This window comes from Rhinolophus ferrumequinum, chromosome 15 (assembly GCF_004115265.2).
Source record: "Rhinolophus ferrumequinum isolate MPI-CBG mRhiFer1 chromosome 15, mRhiFer1_v1.p, whole genome shotgun sequence".
Classification (NCBI taxonomy): domain Eukaryota; kingdom Metazoa; phylum Chordata; class Mammalia; order Chiroptera; family Rhinolophidae; genus Rhinolophus; species Rhinolophus ferrumequinum.
The window spans coordinates 7,160,475-7,172,732 of NC_046298.1; the positions used below are offsets into that span (position 1 = coordinate 7,160,475).

General features: G+C 38.2%; 2 protein-coding genes across 10 annotated transcripts in view; both read left to right on the plus strand.

The window, feature by feature from the left end:
- The window catches only part of CHD9 (chromodomain helicase DNA binding protein 9), a 132,035-nt gene extending 125,469 nt beyond the window's left edge, over positions 1-6,566 (plus strand). For 6 of the 8 annotated variants that reach the window (XM_033127233.1, XM_033127232.1, XM_033127230.1 and 3 more), the window contains one exon: positions 304-3,182. In XM_033127233.1, the coding sequence (XP_032983124.1) occupies positions 304-1,179 (876 nt within the window). In that variant the 3' untranslated portion in view covers positions 1,180-3,182. Of the gene's footprint in view, positions 1-303; positions 3,798-4,259 lie in introns of those variants that run through there. The other 2 variants (XM_033127234.1, XM_033127231.1) reach the window with 2 other exon arrangements.
- A 4,519-nt stretch (positions 6,567-11,085) lies between these two features.
- Positions 11,086-12,258, plus strand: part of RBL2 (RB transcriptional corepressor like 2) — a 44,267-nt gene continuing 43,094 nt past the window's right edge. For both annotated transcript variants that reach the window (XM_033127284.1, XM_033127283.1), the window contains exon 1: positions 11,086-11,445. In XM_033127284.1, coding sequence (XP_032983175.1) covers positions 11,206-11,445 — 240 coding nt within the window. In that variant the 5' untranslated portion in view covers positions 11,086-11,205. The remainder of the gene's footprint in view (positions 11,446-12,258) is intronic.

Below are 12,258 nucleotides of genomic sequence, written 5' to 3' on the forward strand. Positions count from 1 at the left end.
TATGGGAGTAACCCTCATGAAAAATTTCGTTTGTACCTTGTTTTCTAGAGCTAGTCTACAAATGTATGTCTCTATGGAGGAAGGCTAGAGGCCTCTTTCTGCTCTCTTACCCCATGGTAAAATGAGAAGTAGAAGAGCTGTTTCCAGTCACTACTTAAAATGATAGGAAATGAGGTTATCTCTTTCATAATTGATTGTTTTATCATACAGAATAAGTTTATAAATACCTGTTTTGATAGGTTGTGTCACAAGCTAATAGCTATTGATTTTAATATAGATATTATTAATGATTTTTTTCCTCAGGGATTTCTTCCAGAAAGTATGTATGAACGTATTCTCACTGGTCCTGTTGTGAGAGAAGAAGTAAGTAGGCGAGGGAGACGGCCTAAAAGTGGTATTGCGAAGGCCACAGCAGCAGCAGCGGCTGCAACTGCCAGCAGTGTTTCAGGCAGTCCTCTGTTAGCCAATGGATTACTTCCAGGTATGGATCTCACAACACTTCAGGCCTTACAACAAAACCTACAAAACTTGCAGTCACTGCAAGTAACCGCAGGGTTGATGGGAATGCCTGCCGGCCTTTCTTCTGGAGGAGAAGCTAAAAACGTGGCTGCCATGTTCCCCATGCTCCTGTCAGGAATGACTGGATTACCAAATCTGCTGGGCATGGGAGGACTCCTGACAAAGCCTGCAGAATCTGGAACAGAAAAAAAGGGAAATGACTCGAAGGAGCTGGAAGGAAAAAAAGAAAGGACAGAGAGCCAAAATTCAGAGAATGGTGCAGAAAACTCTGTATCAAGTTCTCCTTCGACATCCTCTACTGCTGCATTAAATACAGCTGCAGCTGCCAACTCGTTAGCTCTTAATCCACTGTTACTATCTAATATCATTTACCCAGGGATGCTTCTCACTCCAGGCCTTAATCTTCATATTCCAACTTTGTCCCAGTCCAATACTTTTGATGTACAGAAAAACAAAAACAGTGACTTAGGCTCATCTAAGTCTGTAGAGGTAAAGGAAGAAGATTCCAGAGTTAGAGATCAGGAAGACAAAGGGGGGACCGAACCAAGTCCTCTCAATGAAAACAGCACAGATGAGGGTTCAGAGAAAGCCGATGCTTCGTCTGGATCTGACAGTACATCGTCGTCATCCGAGGATTCAGATTCTAGTAACGAAGACTGATTCCCAGACTACACTTAAATTATGAACTGATTTTGGATTTTTTTTCTTTAATTATTAATTGTAAATACCCGAGTGTGGAGTGCATCAATAACTTACTGACCGAACATTTCAGTTATTTGTTTAGAAGTGCAAACTGCTTTCAGAGACTTTTTGCATGTAAAATTTCTTAAGATTCATAAGTTTCTGAACTCGTATGTACTATCAAATACATAAAGGTGTAAAATTACAACAAAAGGCATTATAATTTTGTTGGGGGTTAATTTTATGGAAATTATGCTCAGTAAGAGTTGTATATTTAATATATTTGCAGTGAACACAGAATCCTTTATGCATATTACTGATTTAATTTGAATATAGTTTTACAGCCTCCTTGACACCTATAATTTACAGAACAAAACTCAGCAATAATTTGGGCAGCTAATGAATGTCATGAAAGCTGTAGAATCTACATCACCATCCATTGTTTTAATTACATGAAAATGCTCTAGTGTTGTGATGCACTGCTGATGTTTCCAATTCAGGTACAAGTATGTTTTAAAGAAGAAATAAGTTTCCCAATCAGCCAATTTAACTGGCTACCTGTTACCTCAGCTGAGTTAGTTTAGGAAGTTTACATTCGTTTCTAATTCTATACTTGTTTTCAGGGGTTTTTTAAACACATCCTATATATCATGTTAATCTGGCAAGAAATATGACTTGCTTTTTGCTGAGCTTAACTCTGATATCAGTAAAATTAAGTCATAAAATAATCCTGTGTCATGTAACTTTGGCACCCTCTAGACATACTTAGTTGTAACTTTTCAAAGTTTGGCCTCCTATTAGAAATAATTATGTCTCAGATGAGTAATGTCTGTTTCCACGGTTCAGAAAGGGCAAACTCATGAAATGCCACTGAAAGAACTTTCAACACAGCATACTTCATGTAAAAAAAATTGTTTGTTTGCTTTATTTGTGTAGATTTCTATTTGTGTTTTATGTCATGGTAATATTACAAAATTAACAGACAATAGTGGTAAAGTAATATGCAAATAGTCTACATTCACCTTGAGTTTCTTCTAGGTGTAAGCAGACTAAATGTTGCCCAGAATCAGTGTTGGGTTATCAGTTTATATTAAATATACTGAGTTGCCCATTTTGAAAATGCACTTTGAATAATCTCAAAAAAAAAAAAAAGAAAATACGAGTTATACCTGTAAACCACAAAATGAAGCCCAAGGCTTCTGATCAATTTCTTAGAACCCTTTACCATGTAAAATTTGTCTGATACTTGATTTGTGATACAATATCTCCTGCTAAAGCTGCTATTATTCTGACAAGGTAGAGGTCCAGGTTCACCTTCATACACATTTAAAACAATTAGAACTTCATTGAGTGTAAAATACCATTTATATCCTAAATGTTAGCATTCTTCCGGTACTTGAATAAGTCAGTGATAAAGTTTGCAAGGGGATAAATTTAGGGAACAAAATACCCCACTTCTCTTCTACAGAAAAAAATAACTTTAAGTATGTTTTGATGATAGAACTTGTTGCTTTGTCATGAACTAAGCAATTATATTGGATTTTCCAAGACATTTACCAGTAAATTGTTTCTGTATGTAAAATAACTAACCCCTTATTAAAGAGAGACAGTGTTATATGCATTTACAAAATTATATAAGTTTTAATGGGATGGTATTGATTTTTGTATTTTTCCCAAAATAGTACTTTGATAGTCCTTTATGCAGTCTTAGCAATAGTCATTATAATACCCATCCAGGAGAAGTGGGTAGTAATTCTTCATAATGAAAGTGATATATTACATACTTAGTATCTTCCCTTTGCAGTATTGCACTTTTGTTTAACTAGAATACACCTATGAGATAGCCAAAGTTTTTCAAACACAGTGAACTTAGGTTGCCAGTGGAGTATTTCAACACCATCCATATTTCCCTTCCCTCACTCTACTTCTACCCACATGATCTTTATTCCTTTCTTTCCCCAATTAAAAAAAAAAAAAAAAAAAGGAAAAAAGCCCTAGATCTTATCACTAAAATCTAATTTATATCAAATTTATGAGATAAAGTATTTTCCTAATTATCCTCAAATGAATTTGGTTAACATCTTAGTGATTCTCTTTCTATGTAATAAGGCAATTGCAGTTTTCAAAATATTAAGGCTAATATTAACTTTAAATATTCTCTTGGGTTTTAAGACACTTCTATTTATTATTGATTGGGGGAAAGTTGTCCAGCTATCAGGTTAAAATAAACCATGCAAATATGGTTGTGTAAAGTTAAGGGTTATAAGGGAAAAAACAGTAGAATTACGTAATACTAAAGTTGCAGTGAAAGGATATCCAAGTATGTGTTGGTAGTTACTAAAAGAATTATAGCTGTTATTGCCTTGTATTTATAGCCCTTGTTTCAGGTTTCATGATTCAAGTCTTAGTCCAATTTTCCTTTTGGACATTTGCAATATTTACCAGTTGTGTTTTGTGTAGTCTGAATTTGCTTTCTGTAGTTGAGCAAACGTCTTAAAAAGTCATTTGTAATTTATTAAATTACTTTCTATGATGTTCTATAGAGCAAATGGAAGTTTAATTATTTTTTATTAAACATATTCTTTGACTACCCATGATGTCAGCCTCTGTACATGACAATACTTCTTTTTTTTATTTAGTTTTATATATAAAATTTATCTTATCTCAGTTATGACAGTCATAAATCTTTAAAAGGAAAGTATACTTTGGAAGAATTTTTAAATGATAGAAGTTGGCAATAATTATATCCACAATATTATTATTTTCTTAAGCTTTCTTCCCCTGGACCTCTAAAGAAAATCCAGAAAGACTCAGATATACCTAACCTCTTAAAGGAGTCCATTTGGAAAACTAATTATTTTTTTCCTCGGTCTTAAAGAATCTCAATTCATTGCCATTGTCGGTAGTGTTTTTTGTAAACATGAAAAAAATTTGTTTTCCCTCTAATTACGAAAGTAAAACAGTGGAGTCTTATCATACACTCATTTAACTTGAACACATTCAACTATATACTTTTATGCTTAGCAAACCTTTTTTTTTTCTTTTTTCATACAATGTAGCATGTAAACACAAGCCAACTACTTCATCTAGTGCTTACCCAGAAGAACAGTAATCTACACCAATGCTGGAGGAAGAATTGGAAATGTTGGATGTTTTTGAAAGAAGATGCACTGTGTATACAATTATATAGTCTGTATTTTGTGAGCTGTAGGAAGGAGTGATGTTTGACTACAGATAATCTTCACCTTCCACAATAAATTTAGAACTTAATCCCTACATAAATGTAACTTCACTACATAAACTATTTACTTTTAAGTGCAGAAAAACAAAAAATATTTAAATCATTCATAAACCCACCCTGAGATATTGTTGGTATAGATTTCCAATCTTTTTATGTTATATACATATATACATACAGTGGGTTGATTAGTGTCCTATAAAAATTCGTGTCAACCAAGAACCTCAGCATGTGACCTTATTTGGAAATAGGGTCTTGACAGATGTAATTAGTTAAGATACTATCATACTAGATTAGGGTGGGTCCTAAATCCAATGACTGGTGTCCTCATAAGAAGAGAGGACACAGAGACACAGGGAAGAAGTTCATGAGACACCTGGCAGAGATGGGAGCGATGCAGCTGCCAAAGAACACCAAGGGTTGCCAGCAACAACCAGATGCTAGAAGAGAGGTGTGGAGCAGATTCTCTCAGAGCCTCCAGAAGGAACCACCCTTGCCAACACCTTGAGTTTGGACTTTCCTCCTCCAGAACTGTGAGAGAACAAATTTCTGTTGTCTTAAGCCACCCAGTTTGCAGTATTGTGTTATGGTAGCCGTAGGAAACTAATACAGTTTTATAGTAAACCATTATATGGAGCATAGTATTTACTGTTCTGCCCTTGATATACTGACCTGCAATGTGATTTTTAATACATAGTATTGGCTCGTACAGATGTAAGTTATTTAACCATGTACTTAAATATAGACATTTGGGTTTGTATGACTAAGTTTTTTGCATCTATCCCTAATGATTTCCTTAATCCGTAGAAGTGAAAGTACTTCCTCTGTTTTTAAGGATTTTGATTTTGTTGCCAAGTTTATAATGATGCCATTAGTAGCAATTTATACTACCCTCAGCAGCATATTTTTGTGAATGCTCATTTACCCCAAATCCTTACCAATACTGTGTATTGTCTTTTGAAATAATCTTTGCCAAATTAATAGGCAAAAATAACATCTTGATGAATTTTTAGATTCTTTTTCTTAGAACAAACAAGACATGCATATTACATGCAGAACATCGGGGGGGTGGGAAAGCACAAAGTAAACAAAAACCCCAAGAATGCTGACCACTCAGATAATTATTAACTTTCAGGTTTTCTTTGCATATACATCTATATTTTAATAAGAATGGAGTTATACTGTACATACCATTTTGTAACCTTTTTCTCACTTACTATATAATAACTTTTTCATGTCATTAAAAAACTTCCAAAACATTTTTAAGGACTTTCTTATTCTAATATACAGATGCAGTGTAATTTATTTAATACCCAATTATTGAGCTCTACACACATGCGCGCGCGCGCATGGTGAAGGTCTCCTATGATACACTCCTATAGCTCCCTGAATTTTTTTTTTATAATATATTTACACCTGATAATTACTTGTTCTAGATCTGTTTTACCCAGGAGACCACATGCTTTGTAATGGCAGAGACTGTGGTTGTCTCATTCACTACGATATCAATGATTGGCAAAGTACTTGACATATAAAAGACACTGACTAAACATTTGTTGAATATTTGAATGGATGAGGGCTTGGATCTCTGGCTGAATGAATGAATGAGTGAATGAGTAATCAGACCTAAGAACCAAACTCTTAATAACCAATACTGATTTTTTTATTGAGATGTAATTGACAAATAACACTATTAGTTTTAAGTGTATGACATGATTTGATATATGTGTATATTGTGACATGATTACACCATAAATTTAGTTAATATCCATCACCACACAGAGCTACAAAATTTTGTTCTTGTGATGAAAACTTTTAAGATCTACTCTCTTAGCAACTGTCAAGTATACAATACAGTATTGTTAACTGTGGTCACCATGTTGTACATTAGTCACCAGGACTTACTTATCTTAGAAGTTGGGAAGTTTGTACCTTTTGACCACCTTCACCCATTTCGCCCAACTCCCATCCCCCAGCTCTGGCAACGACCAGTCTGTTCTCTATGAATTTGGTTTTTGTTTTATTGTTTATTTCAGATTCCACATGTATGTGAGATCATACAGTCTTTGTCTTTCTCTGAATTATTTCACTTGCCATAATGCACTCAAGATCCATTCATGTTGTCACAAATGGCAGGATTTCCATCTTTACTGTGGCTGAAAAAATATATATATATCCACATACCACATTTTCTTTATCCATTCATCTATTGATGAATACTTTGTTTCCATGTCTTGGCCATTGTAAATAATGCTGCCGTGAACATAGGGGTGCAAACATCTTTTCAAGATAGTGATTGTGTTTCCCAGGATAAATACCCAGGAGTGGTTTTGCTGGATCATATGGTAGGTCTATTTTTAATTTTTTGAGGAACCTCCATACTGTTTTCCATAGTGGCTGCGCCAGTTTACACCCTACTAAGAGTGCACAAGTGTTTTCTTTTCTCCACATCCTCACCAACACTTGTTATCGCTTGTATTTTTTGTAAGAGCCATTCTAACTGGTGTGAGGTGATACGTCACTGTAGTTTTGATTTGCATTTCCCTGATGATTAATAATGTTGAGCACCTTTTCATTCATATGTTGGCTGTAGTATGTCTTCTTTGGAAAAATGTTTATTCAGAATGCACATTTTACAATCAGGTTGTTTTGCTTAATTTTGTTCTATTGAGTTGTATGAATTTTTTGTATATTTTGTATATTAACCCCTTATCAGATACATGATTTGCAAATATTTTCTCCCATGCTGTATGTTGCCTTTTCATTTTGTTGATAGTTTTCTTTGCTGTACAGAAAATTTTTAGTTTGATATAGTCCAAGTTGTTCATTTTAGCTTTTGTTACCTTTGCTTTTGGTGTCAAATCCAAAAATTAATTGCCAAGACTGATGTCAAGGAGCTTGCCACCTATGCTCTGGGACTTGTATGGTTTCAGGTCTTATGTTCAAGTTTTTAATCCATTTTGAGTTGATTTTTGTGTATGGTGCATGATAAGGGTCCGGCTTCATTCTTTTGCATGTGGCTGTCCAGTTTTCCCAACACCATTTATGGAAGACTGTCTTTTCCCCATTGTATATTCTTGGCTTCTTTCTTGTAAATTAATTGGCCATATGTGTATGGGTTTATGTCCTCTCTATTATGTTGCAGTGATCTATTTGTCTTGTTTTTAATGCCAATACCATACTGTTTTGATTATTATATCTTTGTAATATAGTTTCAAACCAGGAAGTGTGATGCCTCCAGCTTTGTTCTTCTTTCTCAAGATTGCTTTGGCTATTCAGGGTCTTTTGTGGTCAATATTGATTTCATGGACTCAATCATTAATGTCCATGCCCTTCATTCCAAGCAAGGCCCTTCTCACAGCCGATGGGGCCTTGACACACATTTCCCACCACCGCAGATACTTAGTTTGCAAGTTCCCCTAAAAAGAGAAGGGAGAAAAGGGGCTACCAACAAACAGGTCATATGGTGACCCCAGTCTAAAGAAACATCTTATAGCCTGAATGCAAGAAGGAAAAGAAAATGGACAAAAATGTTTTAAAATGTAGCAATAAAAAGCAGTTGAGGGTGTGTAGCCCAATATCTACTGTCATAGGCCGTAATTGTTTATGACAGAAAAGGCTCTAAGGGCATGTTGTTTTTATTCCAGAGTACCAAGGCTTCCCTATGTGTTAAGTAAAGCTAATTGTTTGTAGTTTATACTGTGGGTTGAATTTTTAGCACAACGGATTCTCATTCAAAATAAGCAGAGCTGGTAGGAGGGGTCGACCTGCGGGGCTCATAGTGTCAGGCCATATTGGACAAGAATAGCTGAGTGGAATTAATCACAAAATGACGGTTAACTCAGGTCTCAACAAGAGACTTAAAATACCAGGTAAAATGTAACTTGGCCTCAGCCCTGCTTGGGTAGATAGCATCCTCAAGTGGAAATTCAAAACAAATGAACAGTTTTTGCTAGTAGCAACACATGTAAAAATATATTTATGGGAGACCCATATAGTATTGTAAACTCAGTTGAAACCACATTCTCAATAATAGCCATTTGATAACTCAGTCTGGAAGGAATTGAACACTGCCTAATGATCACAGGGAAATAAATTTAAATTTCAATGTGTCTGGGAATGCAAGATGATAGACCCACTTTCAAAGAAATTTGGCAGTGTCTTATAAAGTTCAACATTTACCACACAACCAGCAATGCCAATCCGTCTTAGCCGGTTTGGGCGCCTTCTCTGCGTGCCCATGGTGGCCCTTTCTCAGTCCCTGAGTGTGGCCTTCTAAGGCCACCAATCCTATTGGATTAGAGCCCCACACTTATGACCTCATTTAACTTCAGTTACCTACTAAAAGTCCTATCGCTGAATGCAGTCACACTGGGGGGTAGTTTTAACATGAATTTTGGAGGGACACACATTGGGCCCATAGCACACTCCTAGGTATTTACCCAAGAGTAATGAAAATTTCTGTCATGAAAACATGCACATGAATGTTAAAGGAGCTTTTCTCATAATCACCAAACACTGGAAACAATCCAGATGTTTTCAACAATCTTTAGGGGCTTTAAAAAAAGAAAATCCAATAATTACTTAAAGGCTCAAATAAAATTTAAACTTAGGAAAGAACTAGAAATTAGGAGCGACACCGACAATGAACTTTGCCAGAAAGGCCCTTGCTATTATCCTTATTTTTTTAGATAAAAACCAACTGTTGAATGGATAAGTGTTGGGACATTCATATAAATATGATTTGCCAATAGAAAGGAACAACTGACACAAGCAACTTGGATGGATCTGAAAGGCATTATGCCAAGTTGAAAAAAGCTAGAATCAAAGGCTACATAGTGTATGATTACATTGTATGACATTTTGGAAAAGAGGGAAAACTATGGGGACAGAAAACTGATCAGTGATTGCCTGGGGATGTGTGAGGAGGGTTTACTACAAAAGGGCACTAGGAAAATTTTAGGGTGATGGAAATGTTCTATATCTTGATTGACTATATTAATTTTGACTATTGGTCAAAATTCATAGAACTGGACGCTTAAAAGAGTGAATTTTACCATATGCAGATTAATATCAGTGAGTTTTACAAAAGAACAAACAGAAGGATACTTTGTACATACATTTTTGATGAAAGGAAATATGAAAGATCAAGAAAGGACTTTCAAGGACAAAAGATTAGGATACAATTTTGTTAGGATAGAACAGGAGTGTGAGGTAAAGGAGAAAAAGGAATGATATCAAATTGCTCATTGTTAAACGAAAGTTTTGTAAATGTACTTTTTAAATGCATTATAGTATCAAAGTGCTATGACATTTAGAGTCCATTGGCTTGGAAAATATTGATAGTGACAAGCAAAGAATATTTTAATAAGACATTTGATGGTTTATGACCAATTTTACTTCAATTACATTAATTACATTAAATTTTACTAAAAAGGGTAGAGTTTTACCTCAATAAAGAATTTAAATTTTGGGCCAGCCCGGTGGCTCGGGGTTAGAGCTCCATGCTCCTATCTCCAAAGGCTGCCGGTTTGATTCCCACATGGGCCAGTGGGCTCTCAACCACAAGGTTGCCAGTTCAATTCCTCGAAAAGAATTTAAGTTTTACTTCTAGTAAAATGTTGATGATGGTATCCAAAATAAGCGATATGTCATTCTTTAAAAGTTTAGTATCCCCAGCCCAAATATAAGGAAAGTAGCAAAATTTCTTATCAACGTATTTACAAATACTTATAAAGCAGTTGTGTCCCACCTCTGTTCTTGCCCTTGATCATCTTAACTCAGCACTGAGAAAACAAATCCAACTCTACCGTGAATTTCAAGGCAGGGTGTACAAATAGGATTTCATCGTCTCAAAATTGTTCGTGAGGCATCTGTTACCTTTCCTTAGTTCCTTCTCTCCTACCTCCAAGTTTCCTCCCCCTCTTCTCTCCTGCTCCTATTAAAGCTTCCCTAAACTGCTTTTGTCCCAGTATTTCTTTTCCTCGGTTTACATAGTATCCCACTGAGCAATGACTTACGGCTTATCAAGCATGAAAATGTTTTATAATATGCCCATTTATAAATCTTAGAGGATTGGCAATAAAGTGATTCAAGTCTATAGATATGAAAATAAAGCAAAACAAAAATAAAGCAATAAAGTTAAGCCAACTGGGTGACTGAGGATAGTACACTCAATGTCACGGTGAACGTATATTGGCCCTATTGGGGGAGGGCTTTTAAAAAAGAAAATCCAATAATTACTTAAAGGCTCAAATAAAATTTAAACTTAGGAAAGAACTAGAAATTAGGGTAGACACCGACAATGAACTTTGCCAGAAAGGCCCTTGCTATTAACCTTATTTCTTTGATAAAAACACCAAGGTGATGAGTATTCTTTCTGGGGACACCTTGGATATTAAACCTTCACGTGTCAATTAACGTTTCTTGGACGTTTTCTCTTCAGTAGAGTCCTGCTGAGTGGTCTCAGGATGGGGAGGTACTTAAAATGTAGAAAAGCCGCTTTTATTTCATCCCAAAGAATACTACGAAAGCAGATTTTTTTTGGGGGGGGGTGGGGAATGATTTTTGACCCCCTTGGCTCTCCGGCCCAGACTACGTTTCCCAGCAGGCCATGCTCAGAACTACGGGTGCCTACGTGAAGTCAAGCGCCGTTAGCGGCGGCGCAGTCGCCGCATAAGTGGCCGACGGGCGGGCGCTTCGCGGTTTGAATGGCTACGGGCCCGGGCCCTCAGCTCACCTGAGGACCGGCCGCCCAGCGGTGCGCGATGCCATCGGGAGGCGACCAGTCGCCGCCGCCGCCGCCACCCCCTCCGGCGGCGGGAGCCTCGGAAGAGGAGGAGGACGACGACGGCGATGCTGAAGACGCCGCGCAGCCGGCCCGGTCGCCGACTCCTCAGACCCAGCAGCGGTTCCACGAGCTATGCAGCCGCCTCAACATGGACGAGGCGGCGCGGGCCGAGGCCTGGGACAGCTACCGGAGCATGAGCGAGAGCTACACGCTGGAGGTGAGCCCCGGGGAGGAGGCGAGGGGCTTTCCGGGCCTAGTCGCCGTGCTCGCCGCGAGAACGGGGCCCCCTTCTTACCCCGGGTCGGGCTCCTCGCCGGGACTCTCCGGCGGGTCCCTGGTCTCCGGGTCTCCAAACTGGAGACGGATGGGAATCCTCCCTGTGCACCTTAGTCGTGGAAACCTGGCGATTGAAAGGCTCTTGGTGTTCCCAAAGGGGAACCCTGTCTTGCTGTTCTTCCCTTTCGGGTTGCGAATGGGGAACACCTCTTGCCCTAACGTAGCACCGCGAGGGTTACAAAAGGACAACTACCTGGTCGGCAGAACGAACAGGTGCACTTGTCAAGCCCGGGCGGAGAAGGGACGGACGTTGTCGGTGTCCGCACCGAGATTAACCCTTTAGGGTTTCTAGCCTTCCCCTTCTGCTCTTTTTCTCCTGCACCGCATCGCCTTAGTCCAGGCGTTGCATCTGTTTGTTTGAGGAAACGCGTTAAGTTTCCGCCTGGGTTCGCGTATGTGTCAACGGGAGAAATCTCCGGGGCGAAGGAAACGGGCTTTCTGCCTCCCTGGGTGTAGACACACGCCCCCATTTGTCACTAGGAAATGAGGACGGCGACGACCTTGAGCACCTTTCGGTCCCCCAGACAGACATTGCACAGGACTCTCGTAGTCGCTGTGATGTAGGCATGTTATGGCCCTTTCTTCAGACGGGGCTTGCAGATGAGAAAAATGGTCTTGCTAGCCAGTGAGACTCAACTCTGTAGGCACCTCCCCTTTATGGGCCAATGGGAAGTGACACGGAAGTCTGGATTGT